The sequence below is a fragment of the Electrona antarctica genome (genome assembly GCF_951216825.1).
Source record: "Electrona antarctica genome assembly, chromosome: 16".
In the NCBI taxonomy this organism is placed as follows: Eukaryota; Metazoa; Chordata; class Actinopteri; order Myctophiformes; family Myctophidae; genus Electrona; species Electrona antarctica.
In genome coordinates, this window is record NC_136797.1 from 1,220,044 (window position 1) to 1,245,697 (window position 25,654).

Genomic DNA, 25,654 nt, shown 5'->3' on the forward strand with positions numbered 1-25,654 from the left:
CAACCCAACAGTAGCTGGGCTCATGGGTCAACTCAACCCAACAGTAGCTGGGCTCATGGGTCAACTCAACCGAGCAAGATCTGAAAGTGAGGAAGGCACTTGCATGGAGGGCCCTGAATGGCATGACCAGTGTATGGAACTCCAATCTCCCCCGACAAATCAAACTCAGCTTCTTCTACGCAACAGTGGAGTCTGTTCTCCTATACGGCAGTGAATGCTGGACCCTGAAGCCAACCCTGCAGAAGTCCCTTGACGGGTGCTACACCAGAATGCTGCGTGCAGTACTTAACATCAGCAAGACTGTACATGTTACTAACTAGACTCTGTATGAGGGATTGCCAAGGGTGAGCCAGAAAATAGCAGCCAGGAGAATGAGACTAGCAGGACACTGCCAAAGGCATCAAGAGCTGCCAGCCAGCAAACTGGTGCTCTGGGAACCAACACACGGGCACCGGTCACGAGGACGTCCCACGCTGACATACGTCGATGTACTCAAGAACGATGCAGGAGCTCAAAGTACCAACGAACTGGTCGGATGTATGTAGAACCATGAGGATGACTGGAAGCGACGATGGAGGGCTCGTCTGAGGACCCCCTAGAGAACTCAAACATATTGATAACAGTCAATGTTAATCATATAAACCCAATTTAGTGGCATGCATCGCTTATTCTGAGTTTCCCAGGCTAATTACCAAAAAGCGGCCCAAATTAGCTGACATCACCCTACAGTACAGTACAGTACAGTACAGTACAGTACAGTACAGTACAGTACAGTACAGTATCATTGCCAATGGCAAATCTTGAGACCTGTGAGGTCAAAAAGCACAAATTCAATTTAAACTAGACTAAAATTGTTTGTACCCAGATTCGGTACAAACAATGGACTAAATTATTTTCGCTCCTATGCCACCAAAATGTGGAACGCCCTACCAACAGTCATTAAGACATACAAATCCCTTGACTCCATCAAAATCGCTCTCAAAGGGCACCTATGGACGGCTGCTATTCAAATCCCCCCCCCCACCCCTTTTCCCCTCACTGTATATGTTTCTTTTTGTGTCTATTTGTACGTCTCTAAATGTTTTGATGAATTGAACAAGGTGGACCCTCTTGTAAACAAGTGTAATGCTTTATGGTGTCGTCCACTCACAGTTAACAGTCTTTGTATTGAGTTGTGCTTTAAATCTACTGTAATTCTGCAAACTGCAAAATAAATATTTAAATCAATCAATCAATGATCTTCTAGTTGAGCCTGATCGTCTTTGATGATCGACTGCTCTCCTCTCCCTGCACAGAGCAATCTGATGCTAATGCTAATGCTAACGCTGCAACCTCTCGTCTCTGTTATTGTTTACGTTTGGTTACCCTGGTGATTGTTGTTGTTAATTGATCTGCACTAATAAGCGGTGAGTCAAAGAATATGTGTTTATTATTTATTATTATTATTGTTCATTGGCTGATTGCTTCTAAACTAGCTATAGTTAGACCAACACGTAGATGTAATTTGTTTTAAATCTATTTGTACATCTGTTCATGTGTCCGAACCTCCTGTGGTCACTGCACGCTCACTAGTCCATCCCGCGGAGATCTTAAAGATGGACAAAAACACCATATTAGGGTTTTATCCGCCCGTCCCAAATGTTCCCTATCTTTGCGGGAGGTTTGTGTAACTTATCGATCTGTCTGTTTCAATGAAGAAGTGTTTTAAATCCCGTCCGTGGCCCAGTCTGGCGCGGGCTGTCCTGAGGGGGCGCGTCTGGCGACAGCCGGAATTACGCTCCTTGTTAACATGAGGTAAACGATGGCGTTTTGGCCACAGACGGAATTAAAACACTTCTTCATTGAAACATATGGACTGATAAATTACAAACCTCCCGTAGAGATAGGTGACATTTGGGACACACGGATAAACACCTTATATTGTGTATTTGTACATGGTTCAGAGCGCTGCGGGCTGGACCGGTGACCGTGCAGTGACCACAGGGGCTAGGCCACTAAGACTCTCACATACATACACGAACATGATATACATGTTGTTGTACAGAGAGAGGTTTTAAGGATAACACAACACGTTATAGGGGCGTAATTGTTTCCATTGTGGTCCTGTGAATTCAATTCATCTATTAAATCAATTTAACATGTATTTTGTCCACAGACAAAACCCCATCTGAAAATATACACAATTTGACTCTTCTTTTTTTTCATGATTTGTTTTTGAGGGGCTCTAGCCCATCCTATACACCCATCCTATACACCCATCCTATACACCCATCCTATACACTGACACCACGGGGCTCTAGCCCATCCTATACACTGACACCACGGGGCTCTAGCCCATCCTATACACTGACACCACGGGGCTCTAGCCCATCCTATACACTGACACCACGGGGCTCTAGCCCATCCTATACACTGACACCACGGGGCTCTAGCCCATCCTATACACTGACACCACGGGGCTCTAGCCCATCCTATACACTGACACCACGGGGCTCTAGCCCATCCTATACACTGACACCACGGGGCTCTAGCCCATCCTATACACTGACACCACGGGGCTCTAGCCCATCCTATACACTGACACCACGGGGCTCTAGCCCATCCTATACACTGACACCACGGGGCTCTAGCCCATCCTATACACTGACACCACGGGGCTCTAGCCCATCCTATACACTGACACCACGGCTCTAGCCCATCCTATACACTGACACCACGGGGCTCTAGCCCATCCTATACACTGACACCACGGGGCTCTAGCCCATCCTATACACTGACACCACGGGGCTCTAGCCCATCCTATACACTGACACCACGGGGCTCTAGCCCATCCTATACACTGACACCACGGCTCTAGCCCATCCTATACACTGACACCACGGGGCTCTAGCCCATCCTATACACTGACACCACGGCTCTAGCCCATCCTATACACTGACACCACGGGGCTCTAGCCCATCCTATACACTGACACCACGGGGCTCTAGCCCATCCTATACACTGACACCACGGGGCTCTAGCCCATCCTATACACTGACACCACGGGGCTCTAGCCCATCCTATACACTGACACCACGGGGCTCTAGCCCATCCTATACACTGACACCACGGCTCTAGCCCATCCTATACACTGACACCACGGGGCTCTAGCCCATCCTATACACTGACACCACGGCTCTAGCCCATCCTATACACTGACACCACGGGGCTCTAGCCCATCCTATACACTGACACCACGGGGCTCTAGCCCATCCTATACACTGACACCACGGGGCTCTAGCCCATCCTATACACTGACACCACGGGGCTCTAGCCCATCCTATACACTGACACCACGGGGCTCTAGCCCATCCTATACACTGACACCACGGGGCTCTAGCCCATCCTATACACTGACACCACGGGGCTCTAGCCCATCCTATACACTGACACCACGGGGCTCTAGCCCATCCTATACACTGACACCACGGGGCTCTAGCCCATCCTATACACTGACACCACGGGGCTCTAGCCCATCCTATACACTGACACCACGGGGCTCTAGCCCATCCTATACACTGACACCACGGGGCTCTAGCCCATCCTATACACTGACACCACGGGGCTCTAGCCCATCCTATACACTGACACCACGGGGCTCTAGCCCATCCTATACACTGACACCACGGGGCTCTAGCCCATCCTATACACTGACACCACGGGGCTCTAGCCCATCCTATACACTGACACCACGGGGCTCTAGCCCATCCTATACACTGACACCACGGGGCTCTAGCCCATCCTATACACTGACACCACGGGGCTCTAGCCCATCCTATACACTGACACCACGGGGCTCTAGCCCATCCTATACACTGACACCACGGCTCTAGCCCATCCTATACACTGACACCACGGGGCTCTAGCCCATCCTATACACTGACACCACGGCTCTAGCCCATCCTATACACTGACACCACGGGGCTCTAGCCCATCCTATACACTGACACCACGGGGCTCTAGCCCATCCTATACACTGACACCACGGGGCTCTAGCCCATCCTATACACTGACACCACGGGGCTCTAGCCCATCCTATACACTGACACCACGGGGCTCTAGCCCATCCTATACACTGACACCACGGGGCTCTAGCCCATCCTATACACTGACACCACGGGGCTCTAGCCCATCCTATACACTGACACCACGGGGCTCTAGCCCATCCTATACACTGACACCACGGGGCTCTAGCCCATCCTATACACTGACACCACGGGGCTCTAGCCCATCCTATACACTGACACCACGGGGCTCTAGCCCATCCTATACACTGACACCACGGGGCTCTAGCCCATCCTATACACTGACACCACGGGGCTCTAGCCCATCCTATACACTGACACCACGGGGCTCTAGCCCATCCTATACACTGACACCACGGGGCTCTAGCCCATCCTATACACTGACACCACGGGGCTCTAGCCCATCCTATACACTGACACCACGGGGCTCTAGCCCATCCTATACACTGACACCACGGGGCTCTAGCCCATCCTATACACTGACACCACGGGGCTCTAGCCCATCCTATACACTGACACCACGGGGCTCTAGCCCATCCTATACACTGACACCACGGGGCTCTAGCCCATCCTATACACTGACACCACGGGGCTCTAGCCCATCCTATACACTGACACCACGGGGCTCTAGCCCATCCTATACACTGACACCACGGCTCTAGCCCATCCTATACACTGACACCACGGGGCTCTAGCCCATCCTATACACTGACACCACGGCGCGTAATCAGCGCCTCAAACTGTGACTCCGCCCTATTTTGGGGGAAGTTGTGATTTTGGCTCGTTCATTGCAATGCAATTTGCGGCATTTTCAAAACAATATTGAGCAGAGTAGCGATTATCAAACGTATTTGCAATGCCATACGTTGAAAGATCTGTTGCCCGTGGACAAGGCACGCTACCTCCGCAAGTTAGATAGCATCGGCATAGATGCATAGAAAATTCTTACCCCAGGCTAAAACTGGATGTGACGTTTTTGGGCGTTCCTGTCTAGCGTGGTGTCAGTGTATGCACAGATTTGTGCGTGCGTGCGTGCGTGCGAGCACGGAATGTGCTCAGCTGATTGGCTGAGCACGGAAGGTGATGTATGATGACGTATGATGATGAGAGCGCCCCTCACTTCACACAAGTGTGATTGAGGGGCACTAGCCCCTCCCCTAGCCCCTCCCCTAGCCCCTCAAGTCCTCAAACACGTCTCAATATTTACCATTGACGATGAAAGGAGAAATTAGGTCAAATGTTGCCAAATATGACGTCAATTTAACCAATCACATGAAATCAGTTGTTCATGAGATTGTGTATAATGATAAGAGCACCGCTCACTTCACATGGGTGTGATTTTTAACTATCGTTGGCTCATTGTAACCCACAGGCTTTCCCTGTCTTCAAAAGATCTCTAAAGTACGGTACGGTACGGTACGGTACGGTACGGTACGGTACGGTACGGTACAGTACAGTATCATTGCCAATGGCAAATCTTGAGACGTGTGAGGCAGTGATGTAAACAGGTTTTCAATGTAATGAGTCCCAGGATGCAGGGATGGTCTTTTAGAAATGAGTCCCAGGATGCAGGGATGGTCTTTTAGAAATGAGTCCCAGGATGCAGGGATGGTCTTTTAGAAATGAGTCCCAGGATGCAGGGATGGTCTTTTAGAAATGAGTCCCATGATGCAGGGATGGTCTTTTAGAAATGAGTCCCAGGATGCAGGGATGGTCTTTTAGAAATGAGTCCCATGATGCAGGGATGGTCTTTTAGAAATGAGTCCCAGGATGCAGGGATGGTCTTTTAGAAATGAGTCCCATGATGCAGGGATGGTCTTTTAGAAATGAGTCCCAGGATGCAGGGATGGTCTTTTAGAAATGAGTCCCAGGATGCAGGGATGGTCTTTTAGAAATGAGTCCCATGATGCAGGGATGGTCTTTTAGAAATGAGTCCCAGGATGCAGGGATGGTCTTTTAGAAATGAGTCCCATGATGCAGGGATGGTCTTTTAGAAATGAGTCCCAGGATGCAGGGATGGTCTTTTAGAAATGAGTCCCAGGATGCAGGGATGGTCTTTTAGAAATGAGTCCCAGGATGCAGGGATGGTCTTTTAGAAATGAGTCCCAGGATGCAGGGATGGTCTTTTAGAAATGAGTCCCAGGATGCAGGGATGGTCTTTTAGAAATGAGTCCCAGGATGCAGGGATGGTCTTTTAGAAATGAGTCCCAGGATGCAGGGATGGTCTTTTAGAAATGAGTCCCAGGATGCAGGGATGGTCTTTTAGAAATGAGTCCCAGGATGCAGGGATGGTCTTTTAGAAATGAGTCCCAGGATGCAGGGATGGTCTTTTAGAAATGAGTCCCATGATGCAGGGATGGTCTTTTAGAAATGAGTCCCAGGATGCAGGGATGGTCTTTTAGAAATGAGTCCCAGGATGCAGGGATGGTCTTTTAGAAATGAGTCCCAGGATGCAGGGATGGTCTTTTAGAAATGAGTCCCAGGATGCAGGGATGGTCTTTTAGAAATGAGTCCCAGGATGCAGGGATGGTCTTTTAGAAATTAGTCCCAGGATGCAGGGATGGTCTTTTAGAAATTAGTCCCAGGATGCAGGGATGGTCTTTTAGAAATGAGTCCCAGGATGCAGGGATGGTCTTTTAGAAATGAGTCCCAGGATGCAGGGATGGTCTTTTAGAAATGAGTCCCAGGATGCAGGGATGGTCTTTTAGAAATGAGTCCCATGATGCAGGGATGGTCTTTTAGAAATGAGTCCCAGGATGCAGGGATGGTCTTTTAGAAATGAGTCCCAGGATGCAGGGATGGTCTTTTAGAAATGAGTCCCATGATGCAGGGATGGTCTTTTAGAAATGAGTCCCAGGATGCAGGGATGGTCTTTTAGAAATGAGTCCCAGGATGCAGGGATGGTCTTTTAGAAATGAGTCCCAGGATGCAGGGATGGTCTTTTAGAAATGAGTCCCAGGATGCAGGGATGGTCTTTTAGAAATGAGTCCCAGGATGCAGGGATGGTCTTTTAGAAATGAGTCCCAGGATGCAGGGATGGTCTTTTAGAAATGAGTCCCAGGATGCAGGGATGCTCTTTTAGAAATGAGTCCCAGGATGCAGGGATGGTCTTTTAGAAATGAGTCCCAGGATGCAGGGATGGTCTTTTAGAAATGAGTCTCAGGGACATTTTATTGAGTCCCACTTCAACCACGTTAGGAGTCATATTTTGCCATTTTTACAAATTGCAGCATTTAACTCCCATTTAATTTTATATGGTTATAATGTGGTTATATTATTCATGTAGAAAACAGAAGAAGAAATGATTATTATAACTAAAGCTAGCAAAATAAACTATAATAAAACCAGTACAGTATTCAGTAGTGCATCCCGTGGACGCAGAGGTGGTTGTTTTATTGCGTCCCTGAACTATAAACTGCGTTTTGGGATGCAGAATGCACCCTATTTTAATCTCTGGTGAGGACAAAAAGCACACATTAAATTACATTTAAACTAGACTAAAATGTTAGGAAGGGACTAGTGGACAAGGGACTAGTGGACTAGTGGACAAGAGATCCAGTGGTTTCATTGTGAGCTTGTAGATCGGCTATTTTCAGCAAGTGTAAAAACAGCCATCACGACGGCATCAACAAAAAACACTTTAGTCGACTAAATCAAACTGTAGATTTAGTCGACTAGAATCTTATGACATTTTAGTCGACTAAAACTAGACTAACACTAAAACATTCCAGGTGACTAAAATGTGACTACAACTAAATGAAAACTATTCAAGAGGCCATGACTAAAACTAAAAACTAATTTGCTGACTAAATCAACACTGGTGTGTGTGTGTGTGTGTGTGTGTGTGCGTGTGTGTGTGTGTGTGTGTGTGTGTGTGTGTGTGTGTGTGTGTGTGTGTGTGTGTGTGTGTGTGTGTGTGTGTGTGTGTGTGTGTGTGTGTGTGTGTGTGTGTGTGTGTGTGTGTGTGTGTGTGTGTGTGTGTGTGCGTGCGTGCATAAATCAGATGTCTACCAGTGATTCCTTCCACTCAGCAGCCCTGAGTGAAGACCTGAGCTCTGCTGCCCCCTGGAGGCCTGCTGCCTGCATGACTCCTCCTGTCCACTGCACCGACACTGACGCAGGCTGTGAGTCACGCACGCACGCACGCACTGAGACAGGCTGTGAGCGAATACTAAAAATACTAAAATTCTATTTTCGTTTTTTGGTGTTTTAAAGCATTAATGTTATACTTTAGCTGTTGAAAAATATTTTGAGATGGGGGTCCGCGGCCCAATAGAGATAATATTTTGAGATGGGGGTCCGTGGCCCAATAGAGATAATATTTTGAGATGGGGGTCCGCGGCCCAATAGAGATAATATTTTGAGATGGGGGTCCGCGGCCCAATAGAGATAATATTTTGAGATGGGGGTCCGCGGCCCAATAGAGATAATATTTTGAGATGGGGGTCCGCGGCCCAATAGAGATAATATTTTGAGATGGGGGTCCGCGGCCCAATAGAGATAATATTTTGAGATGGGGGTCCGTGGCCCAATAGAGATAATATTTTGAGATGGGGGTCCGCGGCCCAATAGAGATAATATTTTGAGCTGGGGGTCCGTGGCCCAATAGAGATAATATTTTGAGATGGGGGTCTGCGGCCCAATAGAGATAATATTTTGAGATGGGGGTCTGCGGCCCAATAGAGATAATATTTTGAGATGGGGGTCTGCGGCCCAATAGAGATAATATTTTGAGATGGGGGTCTGCGGCCCAATAGAGATAATATTTTGAGATGGGGGTCTGCGGCCCAATATAGATAATATTTTGAGATGGGGGTCTGCGGCCCAATAGAGATAATATTTTGAGATGGGGGTCTGCGGCCCAATATAGATAATATTTTGAGATGGGGGTCTGCGGCCCAATAGAGATAATTCTGGAGGTCCTTGACATGAAAAAGGTTGAGCACCACTGACATAGAAACATGTTTTTTTCAGAAAAAATGTAGGATTTAGAAGCTTTTTTTTTAATCGACCTCAGTCCAAAATGGGTTAATTAGCTAGCAGTACAACCAGCTACATTTCCGATGCGATACAAAATCAAGAATTATTGACAGTTTACATAATTACAGCACATTTCAAGCACAACTCAATACAAAGACTGTTAACTGTGAGTGGAGTGTGGACGACACCATAAAGCATTACACTTGTTTACAAGAGGGTCCACCTTGTGCAATTCATCAAAACATTTAGAGACGTACAAATAGACACTTCTACCGGTATATAGTCAAAGAACAGAACAGGAATTCATCATAAAGGAGGTCAAAAGGGAAAAGAAACATATACAGTGAGGGGAAAAAGGGGGGGGGGTTCAGGGGAGGGATTCAGATTTTACGGGGGCCAGTTTCGAATTGCAGCCGTCCGTAGGTGCCCTTTGAGAGCGGTTTTGAAGAGAGAGAGAGAGAGAGAGAGAGAGAGAGAGAGAGAGAGAGAGAACATTGCTTTGAGAGAGAGAGAGAGAGAATTGCTTTGAGAGAGAGAGAGAGAGAGAGAGAGAGAGAGAGAGAGAGAGAGAGAGAGAGAGAGAGAGAGAGAGAGAGAGAGAGAGAGAGAGAGAGAGAGAGAGAGAGAGAGAGAGAGAGAGAGAGAGAGAGAGAGAAAATTGCTTTGAGAGAGAGAGAGAGAGAATTGCTTTGAGAAAGAGAGAGAGAGAGAGAGAGAGAGAAAATTGCTTTGAGAGAGAGAGAGAGAGAATTGCTTAGAGAGAGAGAGAGAGACACGTAAAGCCGTTCCATTTCAAAGAATAAAAAAATGCCGTCTCGCAGGCGCGACTCCGCGAGGCCCATGTGCAGCCGCACCGTTCGCACAACCTAAAAAGCGTCTCTGTCTCTGAGAGTGCAATATTATAGTTAGTTACCGTACTTATATTAGTGCAGAAAAGAGACAATAAATCCCGCTTTGGAGAAGATGTGCTCCGAAGGGTTGTAGTGGCAGGGAATCAGGGATGGATAGAATCCTCTTCTCTACTATAGGTGAATCAGGGATGGATAGAATCCTCTTCGCTACTATAGGTGAATCAGGGATGGATAGAATCCTCTTCGCTACTATAGGTGAATCAGGGATGGATAGAATCCTCTTCACTACTACAGGTGAATCAGGATGGATAGAATCCTCTTCGCTACTACAGGTGAATCAGGATGGATAGAACCCTCTTCACTACTACAGGTGAATCAGGGATGGATAGAATCCTCTTCACTACTATAGGTGAATCAGGATGGATAGAATCCTCTTCGCTACTATAGGTGAATCAGGGATGGATAGAATCCTCTTCGCTACTATAGGTGAATCAGGATGGATAGAACCCTCTTCACTACTACAGGTGAATCAGGGATGGATAGAATCCTCTTCACTACTATAGGTGAATCAGGATGGATAGAATCCTCTTCGCTACTATAGGTGAATCAGGGATGGATAGAATCCTCTTCGCTACTATAGGTGAATCAGGATGGATAGAATCCTCTTCGCTACTATAGGTGAATCAGGGATGGATAGAATCCTCTTCACTACTACAGGTGAATCAGGGATGGATAGAATCCTCTTCACTACTACAGGTGAATCAGGGATGGATAGAATCCTCTTCGCTACTATAGGTGAATCAGGATGGATAGAATCCTCTTCGCTACTATAGGTGAATCAGGGATGGATAGAATCCTCTTCGCTACTACAGGTGAATCAGGGATGGATAGAATCCTCTTCACTACTACAGGTGAATCAGGGATGGATAGAATCCTCTTCGCTACTATAGGTGAATCAGGATGGATAGAATCCTCTTCGCTACTACAGGTGAATCAGGGATGGATAGAATCCTCTTCACTACTACAGGTGCCAACTTTGCATAACGTGGCACATTATTTTTCCACCACAGCGGTCGTGGACTTCTTTGCATATTTTAAAATGCAATCATGTCACTTTTGACTTATTTTTCTGCGTGGACGGCATGACTGTACTGTAGCTGTAATTGTTGACTTCCTCGTTAACACGTGAGGACAGAGGAGGCTCTGCGAGGCGCGAGCATGGCTCGCAGACCAAATGGGGACGCTTTTTTTTTGGATGACTATTCGATTTTTTATTTCAAGATCGACTCCCGTGCTTATCGATCGAACGTCGATTAATAATTTTTTTTGGGTCAGCCCTAGACCAGACCCATTGCAAGATGCTGTACTCTGTCATCGACCCTAAGCCATTCCAGCCTGTCAAAGTGGGGGTGCATACTTAGTTTAGACTAGTCATTGGTTAGACATGGGTTAAGGTTAGGTTTAGGTGTGCTGCCCCGTGGGAGGTTAGGTTTAGGTGTGCTGCCCCGTGGGAGGTTAGGTTTAGGTGTGCTGCCCCGTGGGAGGTTAGGTTTAGGTGTGCTGCCCCGTGGGAGGTTAGGTTTAGGTGTGCTGCCCCGTGGGAGGTTAGGTTTAGGTGTGCTGCCCCGTGGGAGGTTAGGTTTAGGTGTGCTGCCCCGTGGGAGGTTAGGTTTAGGGTGAGGGTTTGAGATAGGTTGTAGTTGTAGGACCAATGACTGGTCTAAACCAAAAACGGTCTAAACTAAGTACTGCACCCGTCAAAGTGGGCAGGGGTGGGGTGCATACCGAGTTCAGAGCTGAGGGCCTTTTCAACCTGCAGTTTGTTCCTGTCCGAGACCAGCAGTGCTGAGTCATCTGCGAACAGGAACAAGTTGCAGTCACAAGCTGATGTCATGTCGTTTACATATATTAGGAACAGTAAAGGCCCTAGTATGCTTCCTTGTGGAACGCCACAGCTCACTGGGAGGGGGGGGGGGGGAAGTGTTCCGTTCACCTCCACCATCTGTTCTCTCCCCTCCAGGTAGGATTGCATCCAGCTCACTGATGTGCTATCGAAACCAATTGCTTTTAGCTTGTTAACCAGTATGGACTGGTTCACTGTGTCAAAAGCCTTTTGGAGGTCCAGCATGACCATGCCGCAGTATTTGCCAACATCCACCTCATGTTTGATGTGGTCGCTCAAATAGAGAAGGCATGTGTCAGTGGAGTGGGATGTTCTGAAGCCAGATTGGAACTCGTACATTAATTTATTTGTGGCAAGATACTTTTCAACCTGTTCATAGACCATTTTTTCCATCACTTTCGAGATGGAGCTAGAATAGAAATAGGGTGGTAGTTGCCGGGGTCTAATTTACTCCCTTTCTTGTGCAGGTTTGATTGATTGATTGATTGAAAAATGTATTAACAGTTTGCAGAATTACAGTACATTTCAAGCACAAACTCAATACAAAGGCTGTTAACTGTGAGTGGACGACCCAATTAAGCATTACACTTGTTTCCAATAGGGTCCACAATGTTCAATTCATCAAAAACATTTAGAGACGTACAAATAGACACTTCTATATAGACAAAGGACAGAACAGGAATTCATCATAAAGGAGGTAAAAAGGGAAAAGAAACATATACAGTGAGGGAAAAATTCACGTTCAGCTCCCCAGGGTCCCCAAGTCGGCTCCGTGGCCGTACCTTGAGTTGGCTGTGTGGCCGTGACCATCTCTTGTGTTGTCCTTGTGTTGGGTCCCCAAGTCGGCTCAGTGGCCGTACCTTGAGTTGGCTGTGTGGCCGTGACCGTCTCTTGTGTTGTCCTTGCGTTGGGTCCCCAAGTCGGCTCAGTGGCCATACCTTGAGTTGGCTGTGTGGCCGCGACCGTCTCTTGTGTTGTCCTTGCGTCCGTGTTTGAGGGATTCCGATTTTACAGGGTCCAGTTTCAAATTGCAGCCGTCCGTAGGTGCCCTTTGAGAGCGGTTTTGAAGGAGTCAAGGGATTTGCATGTCTTAATGACTGTTGGTAGGGCGTTCCACATTTTGGTGGCATAGAAGCGAAAATAATTTAGTCCCTTGTTTGTGCCGAATCTGGGTTGAACATGGTTCGTTGCACTCCCTCTGGTGTTGTGGGTGTGGACTTCGTTAACATTAAGGAAGTATCTAGACAGGTACATGGGTATCTTGGTGGTGTATCGAATCTTGTGGACCAGACCCATTGCAAGATGCTGTACTCTGTCGTCGACCCTAAGCCATGGGTTACTTTGGCCAGTTTGAAATCTTGGGGGACCTGTCCCTGTTTGATGGAGAGGTTTTCTATGTGGGTGATGATTGGAGCTATAGAGATGGCTGAGTCTCTGAGAAATGTGGAGGGAATAATGTCATGGCCAGTGGGGTTGGAGGGCACTCAATTTCTTAAGTACCTCATCAGTTGTTACCATAACTAGTTTAAAATCATCTTTACAAACACCTAGGTTTCTGTAGAAGGTTTTAATGTGCTCTACACCAAAGAGCCCAGAGTGGGAGGGCAGTTTGTTAACCAGAGTTGTTGCTATGTTTGTAAAGAAGATGTTTAAGTAGTTGGCCACATCAAGCTTGTCAGTGATGAGAGTGTTGTTCGGTTTGATGTTTATGTTTGAAAACCTGGTTTTTAGTTTCTGACCGCAGCCTAGTTGATTGTTTAGTAGGTTCCAGAGCTCACGAGGATTGTTTTTGTTTTCCTCTGCTTTATCATTGATAAAGTTACTTTTAGCTGATTTAGTCATGGTAGTTACACTGTTTCTTAGCTTGTTTCATTGTGTTTTTAGGATGCCCAGTTGGGTTTGGAGATCACTGTCGAAGCGTTTGGCTAGCTTGGACTTGCATTTTAGAAGTTAAGAGCATTTTTTGTCTCTGGCTTTCATTGCAGTCCGTATGTCTGAATTCATCCATGGCTCCGAGCGGGTTTTGACCCTGATGGTTCTCAAAGAAGCCATGTTGTTTAGTACTGATAAATAATAATGTAAATGTGGTTTTGAAGCCAAGCCATGCTTCCTCGACTAGTGAGCTCCTGAGCTCATCGGACCAATCCAGACTCTCCAGTTCAATGTTAAAGGCCTCGCTAGAGTAGGTTTTGAGGTCCCTAGATATGACTGTTTTGGACAGCCAGACTTTAGTTTTAGTTTTTTGCGGGTGCAGAAAATCATAAAATTATCGCCTTTCTTGGAGATTCTGGATTTGTCCGAGGACAGAATGAGATAAATGACAGTTTGAGTAGAATCACACACTCTCGTGGGTTGGGTAATTAGCTGACATGTCACGTTGCATGTCTGTATTGTAGTCGCCAATCAGGATTTTCTCTACACATTCCTCCCCAGCTAAGCACCCCTCAAGTATATCATAGAACCCATGTTGGTCAGGCGGTCTATATACGGTGCCCACTAATACTGATTTAGCATTTTTGAAAATGTATTCAACCCACACAGTTTCTATTTCATCATGCTGTAAGTCAGTACGAGTGATGTATTCAGTGTCTTTGTGAATATACATGCATATACCACCACCATGTCTGTTTCTGTCGTTTCTGATGATTGAATAGTCCTCTATTTCAACTTCAGGATCTTTGGTAGATTCATCCAGTTTAGTTTCAGAGAAACTCAGAACGTGTGCCTTACCGTTTTGAAATATTTGTTTGATTTCGGCAAGTTTAGGTCCAAGGCTGTTCACGTTCGAATGACATATGTGCAAGCCGTTGGCGCCGATAATAGAGGTGATATTGTCTGTGTTGAAGTAGGCTGATGTGTGAATGGGGGGGGGGGGGGGTGTCAAGTTCAACTCAGTTCCACTCCAAAGGACATACAAGGACGCAACTCCAATTTCCAACTCAATCCAATGGTTTTTTATTTTCCAACTTTTACACTCAGTGTTGGCTTCATTGGTGATTGGCTGGTCATTTCAGTTAGGTTGAAAACCTTCGAACACAAGGAAACAAAGATTAACAACATTGCCAAACAACAAATGATAATCCTTTCAAACCAGGTTCTCTTTTTAACCACTGATTTTAAACATTACATGTATTTTAAACAGTGTTTAAACAATGAACACCTTAGTCAACATTTTAAACAAATTAAACATTTCAAATTACTTTACCCTTTAAGCTTGGATAAAGGAATAAGGATTCAAGTTAAGTAAGCATCTAGCATTTTAAATTGAATAAGTAGTTAAAGAAAATAGCTGAACTTTAAGCTCTAATTGAACAAGGCATTTTAAACCTTTAACATGAATTGTCCATATTTTAGTAGTCTTTTAAATTCTTAAATCATTTTAACATTTCTAACTTATTTTGTAAAGAGATACTAAACATAAATGAAATCCAACTCTCAAGCAAGTTAATGTGTCCTTCCCCACTTCAGACTGAAGCAGTTGAAGCTACTAAACACAATTAGCCAGATTTTAACCACATCAAACAGTACTGCAGTGCATACATAAGTATAAATAAAACAATATCACCGACCATTGGCGTCTTTGGAGGTAGAACCCAAGAGTTGTCTTTGCTGTTTGCATCTGGTGTTTGTTTGAATGACTGACGCTCCATTCCTTTTAAGGTGCTCCTAATCAGGTAACGAGCAGCCATCTTGCTGCTGCATTCTGGGAGATGTAGTTTCTGAGGTGTGAGATGTCATGCTGACCAGATTTTGTCCATTTCTGAGTTTTAACTCAACACCTCCCACTTGAGCTCCTGGGTTTCCAAACACAGAGAGGTCACAAGTCTTCACACCTTTGACTCTGGTTCCTTTCTTGAGTCCGTCTCTTCTTGAACTTGAGAGAAGCGATGCATCACATCCTTTGTCAGTCGGCGCAGGTTGCTTTGGTGATGTTGCCTCCCACTTTGATTGGTTTGGGCCTCCCACTTTCATTGTTTTGGGGCCTCGCACTTTGATTGTTGTCCCCATGGAGCGAGCAAAGTGTGCATTTGATTTGTACGCTGCCACCTCCACCTCTTCAAGCAAGTCAGGATGTGCTCCACCCACCGTCTTGCCAAGTGGACTTTCCCACAAGACGAGGTCTCCAATGACCTTTACCCTCTGGGGAGCGAGTCTTCCCTCTCGATGGCTAATGAGAAGCTCAACTTCTTCTGGCCTTTCCAATTCTTCAAGTGTGACCTCTGGGAAGAACTTCTGCAACTTCTCCGGTTCAATTACTTGGTGTACTTTGGCAATTTCATTCAAGCCGTAGCAGACCATTTCATGAGCTCTCACTGTTCCTTTGGGAGTCTTGACTCTGACTTTGAGGAGATATCTTTGCGTTTTCACCTTCGTGGTCATTCCACCAACTCCATGGACAACTAAAGTTATCTTCTCTTTTCTTAAATTCAGTCTTTTTGCAGCCTTGTGGGTAATATAATTTGTGTCTGATGCAAGGTCAATTAAGGTCCCAATCTTCTGCCCTGCATTTGCAGTGACTTGCATCAACATCATGATGACCGGAAGTTCAGAGAGCCCATTCTTCTGCAGAAGTTTAGACTTAGCTGAAGTGCTGCGTGTCGCTGTCGTCTTGTTGGTGAAAGCCCTTCTGCCGCGATATGCCATTTCTGGGGAAAGTTCAGACAGGAATTCCTCTTGTTCCTCTGTCAGTTTGAATTTTCCCTCTTCACCTCTTTTGCCTTCTGCTTTAGGACAAAGGAAATAATGGTGGTCCGGAGCACAGCTGCCTCCCCTCTCACAGTCTGTGTTTCTGCAAAGGAAAGTGTCTCTGCAGTATCCATCTTCATCATGGCATCCTAGACACTTTGTGCATGCTCCCATCTTTTCCAACACATCTTTCTTCTCAGGTAACTTCAGTCCTTTAAATATCTTACAGAAGAATATTTTGTTGTTGTGCCCACTCTCACCGCAGACACCACATACCCCATCAAGGTCTGGTCTCTTTGTGGTTCTTGTTGAGGCAAACTTCCTCTCTGAATGATATGAACGATCTGGTTTGTCCATCTTCTCCACGTTTCGGAGCTGTTCGAGTCTCTCTAGGATTTCTTCTTGGTTTGTCAGGAACTTCAAGAGCATGTCAAAGTGATTGTCTGACGTGACATTGTTTGTGGGTTCAACCATGAACATCAGCCAGTCTCTTAGTATAAAGTCAGGCAACTTGCTTTCAAGTGATCTAATTACTAGTGGGTTGTTAATAGCTCCCGAGTTTCCCAATTCTGTGAGATCCGCTAGGGCCTTCTCCACCGTCTGTATGAGGTCAATGACGTGCCTTGGCTGGTCCCCCTTCACATGTGGCATCTTGTCCAGCTCTTCAAGTATTTCTATAGTGATGGTTGACTTGTTGCCATATCTGTTCTCCAATACTCTGAAAATGTCATTGGCAGCGGGGTATGTTGACAGTCTGAGGTCTTTTGAGATCTTGCCATCCACGCTTTCCAAGAGTTGAATTTTCTTCACCTCCGGTGATCCGGATGGCTCCCCCTGCTTTTGCAGGCTTTCCCAGTCTTTCCTCCATCTGTGGTATTCTCTCTTGCTTCCATTGAAGATAGGTAGAGTGGTTGGTTTGATTCTCACCACTGGTGCTGTCGGTTGGGGTGGTGCTGTTGGTCCTGTGCCTTGCTCGGCGATCCTCCTTGCAGTGACAAGTTGAGCTTTCTTGAATAGAAGCTGGTTGTTGGACGCTCTTAGTCTCTTGATTCTTCCATCCAATTCATCCCTGGATTCCCCAGGGATCCAGGTCTCCCATTTGGACATTTCTGAGATGGCCCCTTTTAGCCACTCATCTAAGAGAATGAGGTACTCTTCTTTTAAATATACATTTTCTACTGGTACATCATTTGCTGCATCATTGGCCATTTCAGCTCCAAGGATCGCCCTTTCAAGATCACTCTTGCCATACCTGGACCATAGGTTGATCTGAACAATGGCTCTAATCTCTGCCAGCTTCGTCTCAGCTTCTTTTGCAGACTTTTCAATTTCAGCCACTTGCCGTTCATCAAGGACTGCTTCTGCACCATCTTTAATGTCAGCCTCCAGACCAATCCTGTAGTCGTTATTGGCTTTGACCATCTTTTTGAACCCGTCTAAAAGTTCAGTAAACTCCACCTTTAACTCCATTTGAAGCATGTTGTTTGCTCCCCACGAAATGTAATTGGCCTGCCTGGCGAAGCTGCTTTTTGCCATGGTCCACTCCATCTTGAGCTTCTTGACCGACTTCTCCAGGCCATCTTCTGCCATTTTGACTTCCCTCCACATCAACAGCTTGTATCTGGTCAGAAGCCGTTTATCTTCTTCCAGGCTGCTCGTAGGTGGTTTTCTACTGTTAAGTTGTCCTCTGCATCAACAGCTTTGATTTGGACTGAAGCCGTTTATCTTCATCCAGGCTGCTCGCATTTGGTTTACAACTGTCAAGTTCAACTCAGTTCCACTCCAAAGGACATACAAGGACGCAACTCCAATTTCCAACTCAATCCAATGGTTTTTTATTTTCCAACTTTTACACTCAGTGTTGGCTTCATTGGTGATTGGCTGGTCATTTCAGTTAGGTTGAAAACCTTCGAACACAAGGAAACAAAGATTAACAACATTGCCAAACAACAAATGATAATCCTTTCAAACCAGGTTCTCTTTTTAACCACTGATTTTAAACATTACATGTATTTTAAACAGTGTTTAAACAATGAACACCTTAGTCAACATTTTAAACAAATTAAACATTTCAAATTACTTTACCCTTTAAGCTTGGATAAAGGAATAAGGATTCAAGTTAAGTAAGCATCTAGCATTTTAAATTGAATAAGTAGTTAAAGAAAATAGCTGAACTTTAAGCTCTAATTGAACAAGGCATTTTAAACCTTTAACATGAATTGTCCATATTTTAGTAGTCTTTTAAATTCTTAAATCATTTTAACATTTCTAACTTATTTTGTAAAGAGATACTAAACATAAATGAAATCCAACTCTCAAGCAAGTTAATGTGTCCTTCCCCACTTCAGACTGAAGCAGTTGAAGCTACTAAACACAATTAGCCAGATTTTAACCACATCAAACAGTACTGCAGTGCATACATAAGTATAAATAAAACAATATCACCGACCATTGGCGTCTTTGGAGGTAGAACCCAAGAGTTGTCTTTGCTGTTTGCATCTGGTGTTTGTTTGAATGACTGACGCTCCATTCCTTTTAAGGTGCTCCTAATCAGGTAACGAGCAGCCATCTTGCTGCTGCATTCTGGGAGATGTAGTTTCTGAGGTGTGAGATGTCATGCTGACCAGATTTTGTCCATTTCAAACAGGGGGTGGAGTGAGGGGGGTGGCGCCGTTGAACCTGGTAATGTCTGCAGACAGACCATCTCAATGGGGCCGTGTTGAACCTGGTAATGTCTGCAGACAGACCATCTCAATGGGGCCGTGTTGAACCTGGTAATGTCTGCAGACAGACCATCTCAATGGGGCCGTGTTGAACCTGGTAATGTCTGCAGACAGACCATCTCAATGGGGCCGTGTTGAACCTGGTAATGTCTGCAGACAGACCATCTCAATGGCGGCCGTGTTGAACCTGGTAATGTCTGCAGACAGACCATCTCAATGGGGCCGTGTTGAACCTGGTAATGTCTGCAGACAGACCATCTCAATGGGGCCGTGTTGAACCTGGTAATGTCTGCAGACAGACCATCTCAATGGGGCCGTGTTGAACCTGGTAATGTCTGCAGACAGACCATCTCAATGGGGCCGTGTTGAACCTGGTAATGTCTGCAGACAGACCATCTCAATGGGGCCGTGTTGAACCTGGTAATGTCTGCAGACAGACCATCTCAATGGGGCCGTGTTGAACCTGGTAATGTCTGCAGACAGACCATCTCAATGGGGCCGTGTTGAACCTGGTAATGTCTGCAGACAGACCATCTCAATGGGGCCGTGTTGAACCTGGTAATGTCTGCAGACAGACCATCTCAATCGGGCCGTGTAGAACCTGGTAATGTCTGCAGACAGACCATCTCAATGGGGCCGTGTTGAACCTGGTAATGTCTGCAGACAGACCATCTCAATGGGGCCGTGTTGAACCTGGTAATGTCTGCAGACAGACCATCTCAATGGGGCCGTGTTGAACCTGGTAATGTCTGCAGACGGACCATCTCAATGGGGCCGTGTTGAACCTGGTAATGTCTGCAGACGGACCATCTCAATGGGGCCGTGTTGAACCTGGTAATGTCTGCAGACGGACCATCTCAATGGGGCCGTGTTGAACCTGGTAATGTCTGCAGACGGACCATCTCAATGGGGCCGTGTTGAACCTGGTAATGTCTGCAGACAGACCATCTCAATGGGGCCGTGTTGAACCTGGTAATGTCTGCAGACAGACCATCTCAATGGGGCCGTGTTGAACCTGGTAATGTCTGCAGACAGACCATCTCAATGGGGCCGTGTTGAACCTGGTAATGTCTGCAGACAGACCATCTCAATGGTGGCCGTGTTGTCTGCAGGCATCCCTGGATCCACGGCTGATTTTTGCAGTTGCGCTGCGCACCCGACAGAGTGATACACTTCTCCAGTAAGCGGTGCAGAACCGAGAGAGTGATATTTGCAGGATGGACTATAGTAAACATTAAATACTTTTCCCCCTCCTGTATAGACATCGGGACATCGAATTAAATAAACACTGATTTCCGATGTCGGGCATCGGCGCCCAAAATGACCGATACATAGGTGCGACCGACAGATCGGTCGGGCTCTAGTTTATATTCTGTCACGTCTAAAGTCTCTCTAGAAGCGTTTATATTCCATCTGAAGTCTCTCTAGAAGTGTTTATATTCCATCTACAGTCTCTCTAGAAGCGTTTATATTCCATCTAAAGTCTCTCTAGAAGCGTTTATATTCCATCTAAAGTCTCTCTAGAAGCGTTTATATTCCATCTACAGTCTCTCTAGAAGCGTTTATATTCCATCTAAAGTCTCTCTAGAAGCGTTTATATTCCATCTACAGTCTCTCTAGAAGCGTTTATATTCCATCTACAGTCTCTCTAGAAGCGTTTATATTCCATCTACAGTCTCTCTAGAAGCGTTTATATTCCATCTAAAGTCTCTCTAGAAGCGTTTATATTCCATCTACAGTCTCTCTAGAAGCGTTTATATTCCATCTACAGTCTCTCTAGAAGCGTTTATATTCCATCTACAGTCTCTCTAGAAGCGTTTATATTCCATCTACAGTCTCTCTAGAAGCGTTTATATTCCATCTACAGTCTCTCTAGAAGCGTTTATATTCCATCTACAGTCTCTCTAGAAGCGTTTATATTCCATCTACAGTCTCTCTAGAAGTGTTTATATTCCATCTACAGTCTCTCTAGAAGCGTTTATATTCCATCTACAGTCTCTCTAGAAGCGTTTATATTCCATCTACAGTCTCTCTAGAAGCGTTTATATTCCACTGTCACGGCTAAAGTCTCTCTAGAAGCGTTAATATTCCAAACGAGATGCCCTATTCCAAACTGAAGTGCCCTTGAGCAAGGCATTGAACCCCCCAACCATGAAATGTTCTATGAGCAGGGCGTGGCTGTAAACAAGCATCTCGAGCTTAGTCCACTTACCCTGGGTAAACAAAGAACTTTGCTTTTTATGCTTCCTGAAGTCAGAAATGAAGACAGGACATTGTAGTTTCGATCAAAACCATGGAGAGCGCCCTAGATTTAGAGTTGGTTAGGAGATCGCTGAAAAAGGAAAGGCCAAAGGTAACAACTAAACAAGGTATCTCCATAACGTATTCCATACGTGTCGCGAAGGCCCAGCGAACCACGATCGCCTCGGAAACCAAGGAAGGAACCAAATAGAATAGAATACATTTCTGGTTATTGCATCGTCTGTTTCTCACTTCAAATGTTTTGAACAACATTGTTGAGAGCAACGTTTAGCTGTAAATGACATTGTGTGTTAGTTTACAGCTGTCATGTTGTTTAGTTAAATTACATTTTGTGTTAGTTTACAGCTGTCATGTTGTTTAGGTAAATTACATTGTGTGTTAGTTTACAGCTGTCATGTTGTTTAGTTAAATTACATTGTGTGTTAGTTTACAGCTGTCATGTTGTTTAGTTAAATTACATTGTGTGTTAGTTTACAGCTGTCATGTTGTTTAGTTAAATGACATTGTGTGTTAGTTTACAGCTGTCATGTTGTTTAGTTAAATTACATTGTGTGTTAGTTTACAGCTGTCATGTTGTTTAGTTAAATGACATTGTGTGTTAGTTTACAGCTGTCATGTTGTTTAGTTAAATTACATTGTGTGTTAGTTTACAGCTGTCATGTTGTTTAGTTAAATTACATTGTGTGTTACTACCACCTGTTTGACGTCACCCTCTTCTCTCCTCCTAGATCTCTCACTACCACCTGTTTGACGTCACCCTCTTCTCTCCTCCTAGATCTCTCATTACGACCTGTTTGACGTCACCCTCTTCTCTCCTCCTAGATCTCTCATTACGACCTGTTTGACGTCACCCTCTTCTCTCCTCCTAGATCTCTCACTACCACCTGTTTGACGTCACCCTCTTCTCTCCTCCTAGATCTCTCCTTACGACCTGTTTGACGTCACCCTCTTCTCCCGTCCTAGATCTCTCATTACGACCTGTTTGACGTCACCCTCTTCTCTCCTCCTAGATCTCTCATTACGACCTGTTTGACGTCACCCTCTTCTCCCGTCCTAGATCTCTCCTTACGACCTGTTTGACGTCACCCTCTTCTCTCCTCCTAGATCTCTCATTACGACCTGTTTGACGTCACCCTCTTCTCTCCTCCTAGATCTCTCGCTGCCACCGGCGCGTCAAGACAAGGTTCCCCCTGAACAGCAGGAGAGAAGCCCCGTTCTAGAACCTCCACAGATTAAAGAGGAACAGCAGAAGATGAGTCCCGTTCTAGAACCTCCACAGATTAAAGAAGAACAGCAGGAGATGAGCTCCATGCTGGTCCAGGAGGAACCACCACCTCCACAGATTAAAGAGGAACAGCAGGAGATGAGCTCCATGCTGGTCCAGGAGGAACCACCACCTCCACAGATTAAAGGTTTCATGACATTCATTTATTTATTTTGTATTTCTTTTAGGTTTTATGACAATTACACCAAAACCTGAACTTTGAACATTCAGTGGATTTTCTGTGGTCTGGGGGTTTTCTCTGGGGTTTGGAAGCCTTTTGAGCTGCAATGAAAACAGGCAAAACAGTGACATCTGCTGGCAAATCCCATTTACATATATGGGATTTGCTGGCTGTGACATCACAAACAGCAGGAAAATCAGAGCACTTGTTTGAGCCAGAAAAACGCAGAGCACAGAACATCTACTGAATGTAGATCCGTCAGCTCAAAACCACGGAGAGTGCCCTGGATTAAAAGAGACGAGGCATTCTTTCTGCAGCGCTAACAGCTAAGTCAACGGTAAGCTAACATGAGCCCAGAGTGTAGCATACGGTAGCTGAGAGGCAAACTGAAAAATAAAAAAAGGAAAAAATTCAGAATATTCTTCTCTCGCCCGGCATCATTGAGGATGCGCTAGGACGTCTACACACGTCCTTTGTATACGTCGATTGGGATACCTAGGACCTGTAGACACGTCCTAGGGACGGAAACGGTTAAAAGTTCTGGGTTTTTTTTGGGTGCAATTGAGCTTAGAAAACCTAATTTTTTTTAAAAACAAATTACAAAAACCTTTTTTTTAATGTCACAATTTCTTTAAAGATGAACAGGAGGAGGAGCTACTTCAAAGGCCAGAGGAGGCTGCAGGGTCGTCGTCGTCGACATTACTAGCGGTGAAAAGTGAAGATGAAAAGAGAGAGACAGAGCCTGTAGCCGGAACCTCCACCGAACACATGAAGACGCAAGCGTATATAGATTATTGGGTACGGGGATCACAGCCAGCCGGTGATGAGCAGCCCCTCTCTGACGACACGACTGACGACACGGACGACTGGGCTTCTTCACGCGGCTCTGAATCCGACACTGAAGACAGCGACGAATGGGAGGAGGCCGTTGTTCCGAACACGCTGGAGTCGCAACGTGCGGGGGCACAAAGGTCGTCTTCGAAGTCGCCGAAGCGAAAGCCGGCGTCCGCGAGGACTCTGAAACGAAAGAAAGGCTTTTGCTGTACGGTTTGTAACAAAAGCTTTACGAAGACCGGACCTCTGAACACGCACATGACCATTCACACAGACGAAAAGGCCTTTGCTTGCACGGTTTGCAGCAAAACGTTCACCACCAGTCCGATACTGAAGCAGCATATGCTGATTCACATGGGAGAGAAGCCCTACGCTTGTACGGTTTGTAACAAGAGCTTTAGACAATCTGGACATCTGAAAAACCACATGATCATTCATACGGGTGAAAAGCCCTTTGCTTGCACAGTGTGTAGCCAAAGATTTAACGCTGCCGGAATATTGAAGAAACACATGATGATTCATACAGGGGAAAGACCCTTTGCTTGTACATTTTGTAGTCAAAGCTTTAACCGAGCTGGAACTCTGAAAGCACACATGATGAGTCACACGGGTGAAAGACCCTTTTGTTGCACGGTATGTAATGAGAGCTTCACCACCAGTGGAATTATGAAAAGACACATGAGGATTCATATGGGCGAAAAGCCCTTTGCGTGTACAGTTTGCAGCAAAAGCTTTAGACAATCTGGACATCTGAAAACACACATGATGATTCATACAGGTGAAAAGCCCTTTGCTTGCATGGTATGTAGTCAAAGCTTCAACCGAGATAAGACTCTGAAAGCACACATGAGGATACATACAGGAGAGAAGCCCTTTGCATGTACATTCTGTAGTCAAAGTTTTAACCGAAGTGAAACTCTGAAAGCACACGTGATGATCCATACAGGTGAAAGGCCCTTCGCTTGCACGGTATGTAGCAAAAGCTTCACCACCAGTGGGATACTGAAGAAACACTTGAGGACTCACATGGACGAAAGGCCCTTTGCTTGTACAGTGTGTAGCAAAACCTTTAGGCAGTCTGGATCTCTGAAAACGCACATGATGACTCATACAGGGGAAAAGCCCTTTGCTTGCACGGTGTGTAGCAAAAGCTTCACCAGGAGTGGACTACTGAAGACACACATGACGATTCATGTGGGCGGCGAAAACACACACGAGGAGGATTCGTGATCCTGGGGTCCAACGTTGAACGGTTGTTGTGATCTTGGGTCGAAATTGAAAATTACTTGAATGAAAATTAACCGAATATGAATTCATACATGAATGAAAATGAATGTGTTTTGTAGGGCTGGACTGGATTACAAAAAAAAAAAAATCTGATTAAGTATAGGCTTTGTAATTAATTAATCACATGTCAATATTTAACCTCTTTTTCTTCTTTTTTGAATTAAAAACAGGTTTTGGTATACGAGTCAATGAGTGAGTTATTTTAAATCATCCACCGGGCCAAAGCAAAGCGGTATGATCGGTTTTCAATGTTGAACAATCAGGCTTCCTCATAATATGGCACATTATAATCATATAATAATATGGCACATTATAATCATATAATAATATGGCACATTATAATCATATAATTTATTAGTAAATATGTCACATAGACAATAATCAGACCCATCTGAGGCACGGACCACCATTTGATGACATTTAGCCTCTCAGACCCAAAACTAAAGAATATTGTTGTTGTCGTTGGAACATGGTGTTGGTACCATTAGGAGAGATAACATGGTGTTGGTACCATTAGGAGAGATAACATGATGTTGGTACCATTAGGAGAGATAACATGATGTTGGTACCAGTAGGAGAGATAACATGATGTTGGTACCAGTAGGAGAGATAACATGGT

The 25,654-nt window shown here is 45.4% G+C and overlaps 2 protein-coding genes across 2 annotated transcripts; one reads left to right on the forward strand and one right to left on the reverse strand.

Moving 5' to 3' along the window:
* The first annotated feature begins 1,267 nt into the window (after positions 1-1,267).
* LOC306939562 (uncharacterized protein) lies at positions 1,268-25,208 on the forward strand. The gene is made up of 4 exons (XM_079524154.1): positions 1,268-1,406; positions 8,068-8,188; positions 22,621-22,881; positions 23,552-25,208. Exons 2-4 carry the CDS (start codon positions 8,068-8,070, stop codon positions 24,976-24,978), a joined length of 1,809 nt encoding a protein of 602 aa, XP_079380280.1. The 5' UTR covers positions 1,268-1,406; the 3' UTR covers positions 24,979-25,208.
* On the reverse strand, positions 14,714-18,074 carry LOC306940207 (uncharacterized protein; the record flags this gene model as incomplete). Its single annotated transcript, XM_079525229.1, has 2 exons — positions 14,714-14,825; positions 15,368-18,074. The coding sequence occupies one exon, from the start codon at positions 18,072-18,074 to the stop codon at positions 15,465-15,467; it is 2,610 nt and encodes an 869-aa protein (XP_079381355.1). The 3' UTR covers positions 14,714-14,825; positions 15,368-15,464.
* Positions 25,209-25,654: the final 446 nt, after the last annotated feature.